The sequence below is a fragment of the Limulus polyphemus genome, unplaced genomic scaffold (genome assembly GCF_000517525.1).
Source record: "Limulus polyphemus unplaced genomic scaffold, Limulus_polyphemus-2.1.2 Scaffold554, whole genome shotgun sequence".
Lineage (NCBI taxonomy): Eukaryota > Metazoa > Arthropoda > Merostomata > Xiphosura > Limulidae > Limulus > Limulus polyphemus.
In genome coordinates, this window is record NW_013666164.1 from 461,329 (window position 1) to 481,572 (window position 20,244).

The 20,244-nt window shown below is 36.5% G+C and overlaps 1 protein-coding gene across 5 annotated transcripts in view; it reads right to left on the reverse strand.

Moving 5' to 3' along the window:
* Positions 1-765: 765 nt before the first annotated feature.
* The window catches only part of LOC106459073 (protein arginine methyltransferase NDUFAF7, mitochondrial-like), a 60,073-nt gene continuing 40,594 nt past the window's right edge, over positions 766-20,244 (reverse strand). For 4 of the 5 annotated variants that reach the window (XM_022385471.1, XM_022385472.1, XM_013918650.2 and 1 more), the window contains exons 10-11: positions 19,881-19,948; positions 17,200-18,922 (exon numbers count right to left, since the gene is read on the reverse strand). In XM_022385471.1, coding sequence (XP_022241179.1) covers positions 18,749-18,922; positions 19,881-19,948 — 242 coding nt within the window. In that variant the 3' untranslated portion in view covers positions 17,200-18,748. Of the gene's footprint in view, positions 791-17,199; positions 18,923-19,880; positions 19,949-20,244 lie in introns of those variants that run through there. The other variant, XM_022385474.1, reaches the window with a different exon arrangement.

Genomic DNA, 20,244 nt, shown 5'->3' on the forward strand with positions numbered 1-20,244 from the left:
CGGCAACGGACACGAATCACGGACCCTCGAATCCATAGGCACACTAACCACTAGGTCACGCCTGAACCATCGTAATGACAAAGGTCAAGTTACTGTTGACTGCACCGATAAATCTGACACAATAACTGTAGAGCACCTTTGTCTGAATGTGTGGTTTTTACAAACCAAACATGGTTATATAAATTTGTTTGTTTGTAATTAATCACAAAGCTACACAATGGGCTATCTGTGCTCTGCCCTCCACGGGTATCGAACCCCGGTTTCTAGTGCTGCTTTGCCACTGGGGGGCATATAAATTTCTATAATAAACACTGTGAGTAGCTGTTGTATTACGTCGGCTTAAAGACGTGAGGCTACTGTTTTTTTGTGTTACAAGCTAAATATATATATATAGCTTTGCGCGAAATTCAAAACAAACAAATAAATCCTCCCTTACTTCCCACGCACACATGTTACTGTTTTGGTTATATAGATATATGCTACTTTCAAGTAAGTCTGATTTCCAAGTAGTTCCAAAATGGACTAGTTGAAATAAAACAAACACAATCTTTATTACAACTAAATAAAAAGAAAATACACCGACAACAAGACTATTGCTTCCACTATTGTGACTAAGTCGGCAGCTTTCTCTCTCTCTCAAGATAAACCTCTTGATAGAAATGGACTAAGAAACGAAGATCCAAACTAATAGATAACTTCGGATTCTTTATCCAGTCGACGGCACCATCTCATCCGTGCAGCCATATATGCAATATTACTACAATGTCTCCTCGGGAAGAGTAAATTTTATCTGTTTTAGAAGACAAACAAAAGAAACACAACTAGAATAAAATACCTTCAATGATTTTCTGGCCCACATGGTTATGTCAAAACTGCATACAAACTAGATAAAAGAAAATTAAAAAATATTACAATATTAGTAAAAGCAGGTTGTAAAACATATGATATGACTTTATTTGAACACTTAAAACAGTCATTGCTTTATGTGGGCTTGAAGGCTACTGTTTTTATTGTGCTATGAGTTAAACACATATGAATATAGTCGACGTTGTAAGTCACCATTCCTTAACGTCGTGGCCTAGCATGGGCTGGCGGTTAAGGCGCTCGATTCGCAGTCCGTGGGTTCAAATCTCTATCATCGAACATGTTAACTCTTTCAGCCGTGGGGGCGTTATAATGTTATAGTCAATTCCACTATTCGTTGGTAAATGAGTAGCTCAAGAGTTGGCGGCGAGTAGTGTTGACTAGCTGCCTTCCCTCTAGTCTATCACTGCTAAATTTGGAACAACTAACGCAGATAACTCTCGAGTAGCTTTGCACGAAATTCAAACCAAACCTTAAATGTGTGAGGCTACTGTTTTTATTCTGTTACAAGCTAAACACAGATAGAAATATGTAGTACTAGACCACACTGTATATTTTCTGCTCCTTTAACAAACGTGTAAAAGTGTGTTTAGTTAGTGTTTCTCATCATTCTCAGTTTGGATGTAGTAAGGTGTTCAAGTTACTGAACTTTCCTTTTTGCTAGAGCACATGGTGTGTTTGCGATTAGTTGTCATCCATTTCTCATATACGAAAGATCATTTGTAAGGTAGTTAGAAGAAAGTCCTTTTTTTCTGTCAGGAAATCGAATAATACTACTATTCAGTTTGAAACGATATGATATGACACACTAAAAATACGCAGATCATCTACTGGATTTGAGGCAAGAAGAAAATTGAGCTTTGTGTGTATTATGTGTTTTCGTATATAAAGCCAAGCTTGCCCCCAGCTAGGAAAGTTTTGCAGATTTTCAATGTTCAGCAGATCTTTAGAATATATATCTTTGCTAATTTTATTTTTAACTTTACATTTAAGGCTTCGAGAGCATTAAATATTCTCACAAAGTTTTAAAATTAAATTATCAATTTTGACTGAGTCAAATTTTATTCAGCTTAACTACAGGATAAGTAGCAAGATCAATTTTTAGTAAAACTTTTTACTGTATTTTCTTTTAAAGTGTCAGGGATATTTTTCAATTTAATTTTAGCCTATTTAGTTGTTAGTTTAATTTACAAGGGGGATTACGGTTTGAACCGTGAGAAAAACTATTACAGGTTTTTCACACATCTCGTACCAGTTCTATCAATATACGATAAACATTTCTATTATTTTGTACCATGTTTTGTTTTGTTTTTGTGTCAGTAAAAATTTTCAGATTTGTACATTTTTTGTTCTCTCTCTCTTTTGCATGATGAAATTGGTCTGAGTTCAAGGAGAAGCAAACTCCACAGCTCAATATCCTTGAACTTCCAGTTAGTGCACCCTAACTGACTACTCTGAGGTAAATCCATGAGGCAGAAAATACTACATAGTATAAGAAAAGGTAAACATTTGACGCTATGACCGAAGAATATGATAGCTGTGAAGATGTTTTGATAGCCCTGAGAAGGTGAGTGACCAGATTCACCGATATTCTAGTGAGTGATCCTAAGTTTCTGATCACGCAAAAATGACATTTTCTACTAGACGACGGATGTACAATCTGGAGAACGATGTGTTAAGAACCGAGACAGATCCGGTAGGGTGACCAGATCATAACGAAACCCACTCCTAGTGCATTGCCTTTAGCCATTGCTGCAAAGGTCCCTGATAGCCATCACACTGCGACCTCAAGCCTGGGATAAGGAATGGGGCCACCTGGAAAAACCAAAAGACCTGGTGGAGACAGATCCGTCTACAGGTAGGGTGACCAGATCATGACAAAGCCCTCTCCTAGAGCATTGCCTTTTGCCATTGCTGCAAAGGTCCCTAACAGCCATCACACTGCGACCTCAAGCCTGGGATAAGGAATGAGGGCTACCTGGAAAAACCAGAAGAACTGGTGGAGTTGAGCCCAGATAGTGGAATTAAGTCAACTGGGGAATTTTAGGGTGGCAAGCAGGCAAGGATGTCCAAGAGACTGACTGGGGTGAGCTCTATATGACTTCTAGAGATATGACAAGCAGAGACACAGAAAACCACCTCTTGCATCCACAGAAGAGAGGGGGGAAGTGCTGGTGGTGGACGAGGTTTATCAACATGAGCTGTTCTTCTGTCAAGTGAGACAGCAAGATCTTGCTGATGAAACATTTTTGGTGGGCTTGCAAGGAGCCTATCTGTGAAGTGAGACACCTAGTTAAGCCGAGACTAAGACAAGAGGTGCCATTAGTGGATGAGATTCACCAACAAGAGCTATTTTGCTAATCGGCAAGTCCTTTTGCAAGTGACCATGATTGATGGAGTTGTAGGAAGCTTTATCATTAAATGAGGTACCCAGTCCTAAAGAAAGTCAGGTACTGAGAGGCACTATTGGTGTATGGGTTCCACCAACATGAACTATTTTGTTGGAAGGTGAGACAGTGAGCACTTGAGGGAGAAGAGTTGGATGATGGCTGGGAGTAGGTGAGTCAAGAGAAAGAGGTTATTGGTAGATAGAAACCACCAACAGGAACTGTTTTGCTGTCAAATGAGCTAACAAGCCCTCACCAACAATGATGTTGATCAGCGAGTTAGTGGGGAACCTTTTAGGGAAGAGAGGAACCAAAGTGCCCTGAGAGTTTGAGGCGAGGTACCACAAAGGACGAGGAAAAAGGGTGATGCAAAAGGTCATCAGGAACTATGGAAAGAATGTGGCCCACATCTATTTGTTTGGTGACAGCAGGATCAAGATTTTACACTTATTAAAGTATGGGACTCCCAGATCCTGATATCTTGGTTGTACCCCATCATGCAAGACTGTTCATTGAGATATCTGCATTAATACCATGCATACCCAACAAAGAAAGACCCAAACTTTTATAAGAAGCACCATATTCTGAGTCCAGGCTGAATTCAAGGCTCATACCTCCCTGATATGGTGGCAGCAGACCATACCCCTGATCCACATAGCATGTACTTTAGACTGAGGGCTACATTTCGGATTTTGATACTTAAAATTGGAAGAGCACACTACTATGTCACTTAACAACAAACAGACAGAAGACATAATAAAAATGAAACTTTCGAACTGAAATAAAACAGATACTTTTTAAGGTAGAAAAATATACATCTGTGTTTAGCTTGTAACACAATAAAACAACTACACTGGGACCCCCCTATAGCGCAGAACTCGGTATAACGTGGGTGTCTTAGGCCACATAGTTTTCATTTAAATCTTTCCTTTCAGATTTATTCCCAGCCTTTTTCGCGATTTATCGAACATTGTTGAAGTATAAATTACAGACTTCTGCCATGTCACACTTTATATGAAAACGTAAATTTAAATAAATAAGATATTTAATTATCATACAACTGTGTTCTCTATTAATTAACAGCTGGATTATTGGGTACGGCTCGTTACTCCTTCATTGTTATTTTAATAACAAATTTTTGATAATAAAACACGTAGTTAGATTTAGAATCAGACAATGAGATGACAGTCTCTTGACTAATTAAGGGGCTCAGCCAATGAAATTTCCCCATCCTTAATGAACGCCGTTTTTCTCTGTATAAACACAGGTGAAATTTAGGATAGAGCCATCTGTATTTGTACTGATACCAAACTCGAAATTTATTTGAATTGATTGTCTTCATTTTGTTACCAGAAGTCCGTTTGCTTACATCAGATCATGTGGTTTATCTGTTTATGAGATCACTTTACCTGTAGTTGTGGATTATTTTGGCTACTGGCTAGGCGCTTTTAAAAGGACCTCGTTGGCATGGCCAAGTGGTTAGAGCGCAGTCTGAGGGTCGCGTGTTCGAATCCTCGTCCCATCAAACATGTTCGTCCTTTCAGCCGTGGGGGCGTTATAACGTGAAGGTCAATCCCACTATTTGTTGGTAGAAGAGTAGCTCAAGAGTTGACGGTGGGGTGGTGATGACTAGCTGCCTTCCCTCTTGTCTTTCGCTTCTAAATTAGGGACGGCTAGCACAGATAGCTCTCGTGTAGTTTGCGCGAAATTCAGAACAAAAAAACAAATAAGGACCTCCTTACAATGCCGTCTCACTTATAACGCGGTCTCGCGAAATGGGCCGCGTTACAGCGAAGCCCTAGTGTAGCACCAGACTTTCAAACTCACGTAAAGCAGTGACAATACATATATTTGTAACGCACTGAAAACTGTAGCTCAACAGCTTCAAATCGACGTAAAGCGATGACTAGTGTAAGTGTTGAATATATGCGTATATCTGTGTTTAATTAGTAATGCAATAAAAACTGTAGCTTCACATCTTCATATCGAAGTTAAGCAATTTAACTAATAACGTTGGCTATTACATGTATTTAGCTTGTAACACAATAAAAACATTAGCCTCGTGTCTTCAATCTGATGTAAAGTAATAACTAGTGTTTCAATTCCTCTCTACCATGATAAAATATGAGCAATATAACTTCATATTCTACTGTATAGCATACATAATATGTCATTAATGTCTCATACGGACATCCTATGGAATCAAGCTCACAGCTCAACGTGTGCAACCACAAACTGATCTACAGTCGAATACAGTAATATAATATGTGTGTATCATAATTCATTTACAGAGACACAGATATATACATATACTTCTATTATCGTATGCTGTTTATTATCAACTTTTCATTTGAGATTATGTTACATATTTGATAACCCATTTTTAATCTAAAGTTCCTAAAGGCAATTTTTAATCACTTAATTTCACGTCGGTAGAATTGGTGTGCTTTGGACATGAAAGCCTCACGCGGAGCTTTTTGCAATGAAAACTACTCTGCAGGGCTATTGTCCAGATCGTCGGTCGTAAAATAGAGTATGACTGGACATGGCGATATAGACTCGGTGGTGTAGGAGGAAGTTGCAAAGTGGGGGTACATGGTTAGACAGTTAGCAGTTTTTACAATGACAGATTGAAAGTAAAAATAAAGCTGTTAATATAATAATATAATTTACAGTTGCTATATAAGTCATATATGTAAAAGTGGGGGTGCCCCCCCCCCTCCCGGTTCCGACGCCTCTGAGACTAACCACGTGGTCCTCTGCTGTATAACGTAATTCATGGAAGCGATTTATACCGGTTTAATCACACAAGTTACAAAACATTGTCAAACTGTTTGTGTTACATACTTGAAAGTGTCGTAAGGTGTGTAAATGGTTTGATTTGTTTTGAATTTCGCGCAAAGCTACACGAGGGCTATCTGTCTCTAATTTAGCAGTGAAAGACTAGACGAAAGGCAGTTAGTCATCACCACCCACCGCCAATTCTTGGGTTAGGCTTTTACCAACGAATAGTGGGATTGAACGCCACATAATAACGCACAGCTGAAGGAGGCGATCATGTTTGGTGGAACGAGGTTTCGAACCCGCGAACCTCAGATTGCGAGTCGAGCTCCCTAACCTCCTGTTCATACCAGGCGAGGAGTATAACACAAAAAAAATATCGCTACAATAAACTTTTTACATATCCGGGAAACATAATTTATATACTAAGAAATTAATTTTCATAAGAATAACGGATTTGTTTCTAAAACACACACATATATAGGCTCTCCTGTTGTTGTTGTTTTTTTACCTAATCCTAACTTGAAACTGCCCAATCAGTTTATTAAAGCATGTGGCCTGTTGCTATGAGATGTGTTGTCTTGTTGGTTGTATAGCCAAGAAGCATCTGATTTAATATATTATTATCTAGATTTAGCTAGTTTGATCGACAGAACCATGCACATGTACAACCTAAATTACACAATTATCTATGTTTTAACCATGTCATTTTAATGTTACTAGCCAGTTACCTTCATGCAAATTAGCACTAATTTTCTTTAAAATACATTTAACTTTAAACCTTGATTTTCATTTTAAAAATTTAAAATGTTTTTCTTAGGCAGCTTGGAGTAATAAAAGTTTAATCACCAAAGAACATTGCCCATAATTGGTGGACAAAAGGCACATTGATAGATTCTAAAAGCAACTTCAACTAGCTCTTACCACCACCACTACCACCAAAATCATTCGTTGACTATTAATTTAATCTTTTTCTTACCTGCTTGCCCCCCAGTGGCACAGCGGTATGTCTGCGGACTTACAACGCTAGAATCCGGGTTTCAATCTATTTTGTAGCTTTGTGCGTAACTACAAACAAACAATCTTACCTACTTTTGAGAATCATGAAATATTTGGCATTTTCAACCTGAAAGGAATCTTATGGGCAAAACCAGAGACTCCTTAAGGTTCAAGCGTAGCCACAATTAGTTTAGAGCTGTTGACCTGAGAGAGAGAGGGGGTGTGTGTGTGGATAAACAGTCAGCAGCACCTATCACCTATGAGACTGATTTGAAGTATCAGAATTGAGTGACACAGCTATAACTCTTCTCGCGGCCCGGCATGGCCATGTGGTTCGAATCCCCGTCCCACCGAACATGCTCGCCCTTTCAGCCGTGGGGGCGTTTATAATATGACGGTCAATCCCACTATTCGTTGGTAAAAGAGTAGCCCAAGGGTTGGCGGTGATGACTAGCTGCCTTCCCTCTAGTCTTACATTGCTAAGTTAGGGACGGCTAGCGCAGATAGCTCTCGTGTAGCTTTGCGTAAAATTCAAAACAAACAAACTTTTCCCGCAGCTGAAAGTGCTGAGTGTATTCAGTGGCCTAAGGCTTCTCGAACATCAGATCTTCCAGCTCGAAACACGACGAGCTAGTAAGTAGGACTTGCCCGTCCCAGCATGAGAGAAATACACCTTTACCAAACCATCGTTCATGCTTGAGCTATGAGTGTATTAATTATTAAATGGTCCTCATGAAGGCGTTTTGCAGTTTAAGTGAACGTTTAGCTTTAAACTATATACAATAGGAATAAAACAGCTAGTTCTGTCTAATGTGTTCTTATTTATAATGCTACGATCCGGGGTTCGATTCCCCATCGATGGACACAGCAGATAGCCTGACGTGGCTTTGCTATAAGAAAACACCACCTTTCTAATGTAATTGTTAGAAGTAAATGAGAAAGAAAAACAAAAAAAAGGTAAGTTAAAGTTTTTGTTTGAAGTTAAGCACAAAGCTACACAGTGGGCTATCTGTGCTCTGCCCACCGCGGGTATCGAAACCCGGTTTCTAGCGTTGTAAGCCCGCAGACATACCGTTGTGCCACCTGGGGGGGGGGTAAGTTAAAAGGGTTAATACATGAGAAAATACGGAGTAAATGGTTATAGACCAAGATTACGTAGGAATAAGAAACAGAAAGAAGCTAACTGAGTGAGAAAGGAGTAAGCAGAGAAGAAAATCGCGCAAAACTACACAAGAACTATGCGCTAGCCGTCATTAATTCTGATTAGGATTTGATTGCCGGTCTTATAATGTACCAAAGTCTGAAAAGCGATTTTTTTTTCGGTAACGAGCAAGATCGACCCAGACATGAACTATAAATAAATGGTTTATAATGAAAGAAAGACGTTGATAAAGCAGTAAAACACGGAGTCTAAAAACGTATAATTAAAGAGATATGGAAGGAGAGACTATGTGAGTAAAGAATGGGCAAACGAGACAAGATTCAGGTAAAGAAAGGAGCAAAAGAGGAGAGTTTGTTTGTAATTAAGCACAAAGCTACACAATGGGCTATCTGTTCTCTGCCCACCACCAGTATCGAAAACTGGTTTCTAGCGTTGTAAGGCCACAGACATACCGCTGTGCCACTAGGGGCAAAAGTGTTTTCTTTTAGCAAAGTGATATCGGGCTATGTGCTGTGTCTACCGAGGGGAATCAAACCCCTGATTTTAGCGTTGTAAATCCGAATACTAACTGCTGTACCACAGGGAGATGAGGGGCAAAAGAAGAGATGCAGGTAAAATAATTATGGAAGAAAGGTTAAGGAAGAATGTATTAAAAATTATAATAATAAGAATGTAAGGAAAATACTGAGTGAAGAAGGAAAGAAGGGCGACAAGAAAGAAAGAAAAATATATAATTCCAGAAACAAAATTAACGAAAAGGTGTAATAAAATCGGTTAGGAAAGGAAGACATAGAATCGTGAAAAAATAAGAAAACAATATTTAATATTGGATACGAAGAAGGAAAAGGATAAAAAAAGCATTAAATATACAAAATATTTGTAACTAAAATGCATAAATAAGTAGAAACATATAAGAAATGGAAAAAGTAAAGTAATAAACTTGAAAAGTAAGAGAATAATAATGAAACAAATATTTAGCAACAATACAAAAGAAGGGCATTAATTGATAAATGTAAATTATCAAAAAGTTGACCTTCAATGTCTTCCTGTATGTCTTGTGATTAACATCGGATTTCTAAACCCCCGACAGAGTGTGGTAATGCGTTCTTAGAAAGGTGTTCCACTTTGGATTTGAACCTGTTCTCACCAGACTTAAATCAGCTTAATATTAGTAGTTCTAAGAACACATGAGTGAAAGCCAAGAAGAATGTGTTATAATACGTTAACCACACTATATCTACCATATTCAATATGAATGGGCCTTTCGTCTGATACCAAAGTTCATTAAGCCAGGTTTGGATACGACAGACATTGTAGTAGTCTTGCCGCTATATCATCATTAAGTGTTCTGTCATTAGACAGGTCCGAGGCACAGTTATTCCCTCCATTTAGCTCTGTCTTCAGCTGCTCTCTTCCTCTTCCCACAATCCCTTTCTAGTTGGATATCATCATCCTTTTCCTTCCTCTTGAGCTTCTCCAAGGAATCTTTCCTTGATCACCTCCTTTATCAGGCCATTCCCACTGAACATATGTCCAATCCATATTTTCCTCCTCTTCATGACTGATGAGACAAGTCCACGCTCTTCTCCCACCTGACGTATAACCTCTTCATTTATCTTCCTTTCGATACAACTTATTTTCACGATTCTTCACCAAGTTCACATTTCAAAATCTTCCAATCTCTTTGTGTCTTCCTTACGCATTGTCTACGTCTCGCATACATATGTTAGGGTTAGGGCGCTCGATTCGCAATATGAGAGTCGCGGGTTCGAATCCTCGTCCCACCAAACATGCTCGTCCTTTCACCCGTAGGGGCGTTATAACGTGACAGTCAATCCCAATATTCGTTGGTAAAAGAGTAGCCCAAGAGTTAGCGGTGGGTGGTAATGACTAGCTGCCTTCCCTATAGTCTTTCAGTGCTAAATTAGGGACAGCTAGCGCAGGTAGCCCTCGTGTAGTTTTGCACGAAATTCAGAACAAACCAGACTCTTCAGTTTCCTCTCAAAGTGTTTAGTTAGTAGCTCCTTTTCCTTTGTGAAGGTTTCTCTAGCCATTCCAGTTCTGGTTCTGAATTATTTAGAACACCGACCGTCTGATGTGCTAAAGATATCTAAGTATCGAAATTCTTTGGTTCTGAATTATTTAGAACACCGACCGTCTGAAGTGTTAAAGATATCTAAGTAGCGAAGCTCTTTGGTTCTGAATTATTTAGAACACCGACCGTCTGATGTGCTAAGGCTATCTAAGTATCGAAATTCCTTGGTTCTGAATCATTTAGAACACCGACCGTCTGATGTGCTAAGGCTATCTAAGTAGCGAAGCTCTTTGGTTCTGAATTATTTAGAACACCGACCATCTGATGTGCTAAAGATATCTAAGTAGCGAAATTCTTTGGTTCTGAATTATTAAGAACACCGACCGTCTGATGTGCTAAGGCTATCTAAGTAGCGAAGCTCTTTGGTTCTGAATTATTTAGAACACCGACCGTCTGATGTGCTAAGGCTATCTAAGTAGCGAAACTCTTTTACTTCTTTCAACTTATTTTACCTTTAGCAGTAATGTTTAGTTTTCTACCTTTTCCTTTGATACCAGCCCCCCAGTGGCACAGCGGTATGTCTGCGGACTTACAACGCTAGAAACCGGGTTTCGATACCCGTGGTGGGCAGAGCACAGATAGCCCTTGTGTAGCTTTGTGCATAATTAAAACAAACAAACAAACCTTTGATACCACCATCACTTTGGTCTTTTTCGTGTTTACTTTCATAGTAAAATCTTTTGCTGCTTTGTTTAGTTTCGTATGGATAAGTTGTAGCCTTTCTTCTGTGTTAGCCAGCGCTGTCTTGTCACCTTCAAATCTCTCTATTTGTTCTCCAATCATTATTCCTTCAGTTAGATTTTCCCATGCTTTCTTTTATTACTGTCTCTATGTGAAAATTGAAAAATGTCGAGGATAATATGCATCCCTGCCTTCCATCTTTTCTTATTACTGCATCACCTGATTTACCTTCAGCTATTTTCACTGTTGTTGTTTGACCCATGTACAAAGAAGCCGCAATCAGCCTTATGTCTTTCCAGTTTGGCCTGATGGTTAAGACACTAGACTCATAATCTGTGAGTCGCGGGTTCAAATCCCGTCCCTGAACATGCTCGCCCTTCCAGTCTTTGGGGACGTTATAATGTAACAGTCAATCCTACTATTCGTTGGTAAAGAGTAACTCAAGAGTTGGCGGTGAGTGGTATTGACTAGCTGGTTTCCCTCTAGTTTATCACTGCTAAACTAGGGAAAGCTAGAACAGGTAGCCCTCGAGTAGTTTTGTGTTAAATACAAAAACAAACAGCTCAACCCCTCCCAGTGGCACAGCGGTATGTCTGTGGACTTACAACGCTAGAAACTGGTTTTAGATACACGTGGTGTGCAGGACACAGATAGCCCATTGTGTAGCTTTGTGCTTATGCAACAAACAATACTTCCACCCGGTATTCCAATTTACCCTATCAAATATTTTCTCCAAATAAATGAAACAGATAAATACCTCTTGGTTAAATCTCAAGTTCTTTTCACAGATAGTTCTTTGTATGTTTTAGAGCAAAGCTGCATTGAATTATCTGCTGTGTCCACTGCGGGGAATCAAACCGCGGGTTTTAGAGTTACCGCTATCCCAACGGAGTACCAGATAGTTCTCATTACTCTAATCGCTTCTCTTGTTTCACATTCCTTCCAAATTCTATATACATACCGTATTGCCCCTAATCAAAGCCCCCCTCTCTAATTATCACCCCCCCCCGGTATTTTTATAAAGCTTACCTTGTGAGACAGCAATAGTAATCCAACATATAATCCACTTTTATTACCGTAATTTGGATTTAAAAAAAGAAAGAAAAAGAAACATACACACAAGTCACATATGAAAAATTAGCGCCCCTCCTTTTGCAGTTTGCAACGTTCCCGGGGGCGTTAATTATGGCCAAAGCGGCACATATATGTCTATACATTATCGATTTTCATGAATAACAACAGTTATGGTGTGAACCAGATTAAGCATTCGAATTGTTATTATTGTCATTTGCGAGTCAGATTTTTAGGGTAAGAATAAATAACACTATATTATTTATTTTATATTTAGCACTGATTATTTATCTATTTTTATTATTTTACATGAGTTAACTTTACTATCATTCACAAGAACTGGCAAACCTCCAAGCTAGCCTTCTTATTGCCATAGCTAGTCGGGCAGTAACAACGTCAACGGGAAAAAAGCATATTATTAATTCTAAGAATCCATAAGTGAAAGCAAAGGTAAATAAATGTCAACCACTAATACATCTTGCCATATCCAGTGTCAACGAGGTCCTTTGACTAATATCAGGGCTCATTAGGCCAGCTAGGATACAACAGACATAGTAGTGGTCCACACGCTCTCTCTCTCTTCATAGAGCAATTGCAAGCAAGAAAATTTACCATTAATCTGTATATGTAGAGACTAGTAGTATATGGTTTGTCAAAACAAGAATTGCAGAGATAAGTTTTGTAAAATGTATAATATCCATCTTTTCCTTATTGAAACATTTTAAATGTTTTGAAATCATTTTTTATGAATATATATTTACACCAGAGTCTAGTTTTCACCTTAGATTAGAGATAGGAGAAAATAAATGAATTTAATAGATTGGAATGTTTACATAATTATCCAATGAGAACATATTAAACAATCACGAAATTTCGTGGAGTTTAACACTCAAAAACACCCACTCTCCGATAAATGTTTCACGCGTACACTTGCACTTAGCAAGCTGTTTTCGTTGTAATTCGAAGATGGATCCAGCCACAGCCAGTTCCAAGTGGTTCTTGTTCTAAACTCTTATAGCTATTAATGCCTACTCTTCCGAGGAGCGTCAAAAGAACAAACGAACCAACGCTTCATTAAGGACACAGCGGAAGGCAGATCCAGTGGTACAGCCTAATGTGATATGTTGAAGACAAGGCATTGTAACACGCCCGGGAAACTGTTTCAGTGTTTACCAACCACCTAGTGTAGAAACCTGCTGGTCCTCTAGCACAACGTTGACATTTCAACTAATCTGAACTGGCTTTTTTCTGGTTGGTAACTGTAGAGTTAGTCAACATCGATAACTGTTACTACGGTTTCAGTTTGCCAAAGTAAATAAATGATAGTGAAAAAATAATTCACGTAATACAGGCAACATTTAATATTCTTAATTTATAACTGATATAAACTTTGAGGTTTTTTTTAAAAATAAGTTTAACGGATTCGTAATTACGGTGCTTGCCAATTCTGTTAAACTTCACCCAGTAAGAGATATTATATATATATATGTCTGTTTATTTATCACATATATTCACTCTGAACAGTTGTTCGACTTTCATAAAATTTTTATTTTATTCTGTTCGAATCGCATCCTTTATACAATATTTAGTTGAATTCCTAAAGAAAAAAAATCGTAACAACCTAGTATCCTTAAAAATCTTCAAAATGAAAACTCCTTAAATCTGTAGGCAGTTCTTAGTTTAAAATAAACAAATATCGAAATACGTTATTGTTTGAAACCTTAAACCTTCTGTAACTTTACAAAATATTTTATTTCATACTTTAACAGACTTATGCTCATTTTTAAATTCCGTTATGATATAATGACAGGACAACATTTAACATTAAACGAGAATACTCTGCGACCAGGTCTTAAACCCAGGATTTCTGACTAACGGGACATTGGCCCCGATAACTAGAAGTCCTGGGTTCAAGTTTCAGATCTCTTTTCTATGTACCTATCATACTTATAATAAGAGGCTTTGTAAGTAAACGCTGGGCCCGGCATGGCCAGGTGGTTAGGGCGCTCGACTCGCAATCTGCAGGTCGCGGGTTCGAATCCCCGTCACACCAAACATGCTCACCCTTTCAGCCGTGGGGGCGATATAATGTGACGGTCAATCCCACTATTCGTTTGGATACACGGACCATATACTTAACATTAAATTCCACGTAAAAAAAAGAGACTCCGCAATAGGGACTTGAACCCAGATGCCTCACTAACAGAGACAGTGTTATACTGTTGAACTGTTCAAGATATAAACCATCATCGACAGCGTTTACTTGTTTGTTTATTTTTGAATTTCGCGCAAAGCTACACGAGGGCTATCTGCGCTAGCCGTCCCTAATTTAGCAGTGTAAGACTAGAGGGAAGGCAGCTAGTCATCACCAACCACCGCCAACTCTTGGGCTACTCTTTTACTTCATAACGTAATGTTAATACTACAAAAAACATTGCCATAAAAGCAAGTTGTGATAATTGTTAGGCATCACCGGCATTAAACAGTTTGTTTAAATTACATTTAACAACGGTATAAAAATCATTTTAGTTATGTACAATAAAGTTAATACTTAAAAAAATAAATTTACGGGAATAATCGTAAGGATCAAGATTTGTGACTTTCTACTCGTTTTCTTGGAATCACAATATTCTTAGGGTAACTACAATATCGGAAAATATTCCAATAACGTTATCCCATCTTTTTAAAAGTGTATATTTTTCTAAATTTTCTATATTTTTCATTTTAATTTTGCCTCTTAGCAAGAGTTCTGTGTTCAGTCAATTTTTCTCTTGCAATTCTTCTCGCTTTGAAGTTTGTCTCCTTGTCTATTTGAAAACGTTAGTCATGAAACACTGTATTTAGTTACTTTGTTTGTTTTTTGAATTTCGCGCAAAGCTACACGAGGGCTATCTGCGCTAGCCGTCCCGAATTTAGCAGTGAAAGACTAGAGGGAAGGCAGCTACTCATCACCACCCACCGCCAACTCTTGGGCTACTCTTTTACCAACGAATAGTGGGATTGACTGTCACATTATAACGCTGAAAGGGCGAGCATGTTCTGTGTGACAGGGACTCGAACCCGCGACCTTCAGATTGCGAGTCGAGCACCCTAACCACCTGGCCATGCCGGGCCCCACTGTATTTAGAAAATTTTCTTTACAATTTAGTGTGGAAGTAACATATACACTTGAAACGAAATCAACACATTCATCATTGAATGTAAAAGTATTTTGAGTGAATTGGAAGTTGATTTAAAGCCCTTATTTTCTAGCTGGTGAAATGTTTATTACAGAGAAATAAACACATATAAGACTCGGCACGGCCAGGTGGCTAGGGCGCTTGACTTGCAATCTGACTTTAATATATCACCTGGTATTAATATACCTTCACCTACAGTTACGTGGTAGTAAATACCGCAGAAGCATCCAAAGTAAAAAATGACTGCTATTCAGAGCTTGTAATGATGTTGAAACAGATGACAGCATCAAAGATCTAAATACAAGCCTATTCTACAATTCCTGACATCAACACGTGTAATTCTGAAATGACCATGACTTCCAGTTCTCATTAACAAGAGCTCACAAGATCTTATCATCAAACAGATTTACACAAAAACATATGGTAGGAGGAAAAACACAATGTAAACAAGATTAAAAAAAAAATGCATATGTAGGCTCGGAATGTCAACACCTTATAAAAGGTGATCAGATACTACTTTAAATTTTATGTAGCTAAAAATAACCCTATGTTCCTGCTTAACTAACAAAGAATGTTCAATTTTAATGTATTACATTGTAAATCATTTCTATTACCTCCATTTAACTGAACAATAAATACGAATTTTGACTCCGTATATAACAGCCCCCCCAAAGACATGGTGGACATGGACACCCGCGAGGCAATGCCCCCCCCCCCAAATACTGAGAGACATATTTATTTATTTATTCATAATATATACCCTTTATCTCGACTTTGTAAAGCACAAAGCTACACTATGTGCTCTGCTTACCACAGGTATGGTAATCAATTTTTAGCATTGTAAGCCTGCAGATTTATTGCTGAGTTATAAGTGTGCAGATATAATGCTACTAAATGACTGAAACCTTCGTATTTGATATTTTCAGAGGGGCTGGATAATGTGCTCTATAAATATAATAGTTACATTAGTTCATTTGTTGTTAACATAATATGTGACAATTAAAGACTTAATTATAATAACTGAAATTGATTGGTTGAGTTTGGCTTTACTGATTTTAAAACATTCTGAGTTTAAAATTTTAAAAAAGTATAATAAAAAGACATTAAATTGAACAAAATTTCTTTAATAATGCAGGGGTTTTGTTTCCATAGGGCAGGAGGAAGTTTCCCCCCTACTATTAATCCTTCCCCTCTGGATCAATTGTAAATTTGAAAGTTTTTTCAATATAATTACCCTTAAAATTTCCATTTTAAACATACTTGTAATAAGTTCTTTGTGAATACAACAAGACCACGTTTATACAAATACTGTGCCTTTGGCACTTGAAAGCCCCATTCCACACGAGTCACCAAATAAAATCCTTTTGCTCCCCACAAAAGAAGTATGAAAGAAAAATGTTGACAATATAAAATGATCGAGATGTAGTAAATCAATGACATTATGCGAGTTTAATGTTCTCAGGCAAAGTCAACCTTACTGCGCAGACTCAACTTATTTTGAAGTCTTTTTTTTTATAAGCATAAACCAGTTAGCAAGTGTCTTGTTTGCCTTGATAAAGCCATAACAGTGAAACACCGGCTTAAATAAAACTAATTATGTTTCTGAAATTACAGATTGCGCTATATTTCTCCTTTTAACAAACCAATGATATCTTTAATCATACAATAACTTTATTCGAATGTTTATTTTAGTGCCTTTTACTGGTTTTTCATATATTTCAAAGTACAACTGGCAATGGTAATGGTACATTTTAAATTTGATTTAATGTAAAGTTTTCAAGTTTTATGATGAATCTCAGAGCTAGGTGCCAAACTGATGGATGAAGAAAAATGTCCTTCTCCCTTCCCTGACATATGATAAATAATAATGAGTCTACATGTAATCTCCTCTAAAATCTATACAGATAATCTCTTGATTGATATAATATTTTATAATCTACTGAAAACCTTTAATTTATAGCTGCAGTAACACAAACAAAATAGATACAATACTAAATTTATTAATCTAACAATGTACACAACATTCCCAAGATACAAACTCACATTTAAACTGTTTAATGCTTTATACACAAAACTGATACTTTTAACCAATTAGTTCTTTGTGAAACAATAACAATGAATATATTTTAGATCATATGTTACCAAGAATTATAAACACACAATTTTAAACCTAATATTCCTATTAACACATAGGTATCTTAATTTATTAGAAGATGTTTGTTTTAAATAGGACAGCTTTATTCAATTTGAAAAGCATAATCAGGCTTAAATAGGGATTCAACTGTAGGGATTTTTAGCAGTTTCAATATTTAACAATAAAAAAATGTATTAAACTGTAAAATAAAACTAAATTTAATCAAAAAAAGTAAAAATAACAGCTGCTGCCTTCTTAGTGCAAAGCTACTCAATGGGCTATCTGCACATTGTTTGATGCAGGGAGTTGAACTGCAGATTTTGGTATTGTAGGTCTGTAAACTTGTAGATAACATACCATGGAGCTGAGATGACGGCAATCATAAACATTTCAGATTATACATAATCCATCTTCAGAAGTTCTAAATTAAAATATTTAACTTTTGCATTTATTAGCTGTTAATACTTAATTCTAATTTCTTCTTTGTTGTAGTAAACTGCTAAAAATTTATCATGTATAATCCAAAATGTCCAATTAAAATGTGTTAATTATTACACTGCCTTTCCTTTTCTGATCAAATTATGTTTCCAAACAATTGAATCAAACTTAAACATTCACTAAAGTTTTTAAAGGCAAACTGTGAGAAAAAAATGCAACTCCTTCCAGATCTCAACTAATGTGATTTTTTTCTACTCAGAAAAAGTGAATGCATTTTCTTGCCCTCTACTCAAACGGAACTGGTTATTATAAGGAAGTGAACAAAATTATAGTTGCCTTTCACAGCTAGAAAACCTCTACTCAAACAAAATTGGTTATAATAACACAGCAGACATAATTAGTTTTCTTTCACTGCTAGAAAACCTCAACACAAACAAAACTGGTTATGATAAGACAGAAGACATAATGTTAGTTGTCTTTCACTACTAGAAAAACCTCTACAGTTATACTTTAACTTTAGCCTCTACTTTTATTTGGGTTACATCTATGTTTAATTAAAGCTTAGCTTGTGAATTCTCCACGTCATAAAGAGTACCAAATATCCACAAGAAAGACTTTACTATTTGTTTATATTTCTTTCTCTTGAATTTTAAAGTAATCTTTACAAAAACAAACACTGAAGAAGAAAACTAACCAGCTAACTACTTTCAATGTACAATTATAACCTGTTGCCATAATAAGCAACCTAACATATCACAATTCTTGGGTTCTCTTAAGAATTTGTACTATTACATTAAAAGTTAATACCTGTAGCAGTCCATGTTTCACATTTTATGCAAACAGAAAGAGAAAAACATAACATAATACCAATTAATTGGGATAATCTACAGTTTTACACAATAATTTCGTTTCAAATAAAAAAAGGTTTTTATATTGGCACACCTGTCACTACAAAAGTTATGGAGGGGCAACAAATCCTGCTGGTGGAGTTTTTGTCAAGACTTCCTGCATATCTGTTGGAAAAAGAGCAAGAAATTTGAGCCTGTCTCCCATTTTGTCAGAACTGACAAGCATTTCGTAGCCAGACTTTAATTGTTTTTGTAACTCTGGGGTAGCAGATTTCAGAAGTTTCTGAAATAAGAAAGAAAAAAAGAAACAAGGTAAAAATATTAAATACAAGGCATTGTTGATAATATAAATTTTACACACCAGAACTATATATATATATATATATATATATACATAAAGGAAATTATGCTCTGAAATCACCGTATTAACTACTTTAAATGAATTATTGAGTTTATATTCTAGATATAGTAGCTAGCCAATACATTTCTGTTAGTGATTTACTGGCCCCCCCAAAAAACAAACACTTACAAAAAAACATTCCCTGATTTAAGGCATATGTTCCCTGACTGTATGCATCCTGGAAAAACTTGAAATAGTGATAGTGAAACCTAAGATCCAAAGTGATTTAACTTGTAACAATACGAAGTTTAAGTTATTTTTAGTTTATAATTTTTTGTGACCTTGAAGGATAAGTAATTAATGAAAGTTTTTAAACTATGTCAGTAGGGAGTGTTGGAGAATGATTTCAATAAGAAAAAATAAACATTAGTTGCATGTTTGTACTATTTTAAAATGTTCAGAAGTTTTAAAACTGAAACTATAAAACTTCTGCAAAGGAAGATGAATGCACTTAACAAAGGTTCACAATCACAGTGTAAAAAAAAGATAAACTATATTATGTAATTTAACAACTTTTTTTGGTCCTAATTGTCATATTATTAATAATGAATATTCAAAACTAATTCATTCGATATGAGGCTAAAAGTTTGACTATATATATAAAGTTGGGTGTGGGGAGATCTGTATAAAAGACTAACCTTTACTGGGAAGATGGAAAATAAATAATATGGAGATAATAGTAAATGACTTAGATAAATTGTTAAACAAATCATCAAAAAATAAAACACAAAAATACTTATATTTCAATAAAGTTAGTACACAATGTTTCAGGCTACTGTCCTTTTCTAGGTAATTTTGCCAATTGGAATGTTTAATAGTTTTTAATTAAGTCTATATGTACCTCCAGCCTTGCTTTAATAGACATGTTTTCAAGAAACATTCCCTGTGGTATGGGACCATATGTTAGTGCTGAAAATGGAAAAAATTTTTTGAGAAAATTCACCTCCTATAGAAACTAAACAAATAATACACAATGAATACACATCGACTTTGATTACACCAAGTTTAGTACATAGATAAGAACTACAGATATATTCCTAGTAATAAGCATAACAAAGTAAATATGATGTTCAAACTATATTACTTGTAATGATTAGAATGCATTGTTTCATCAATTGGGTACCCTCACTGTTAAGGTTTCACAAATAAATAAACAACAACAAAAAAGTATTAATCACTATAAAAGCATAGTTATGGTATAAGAT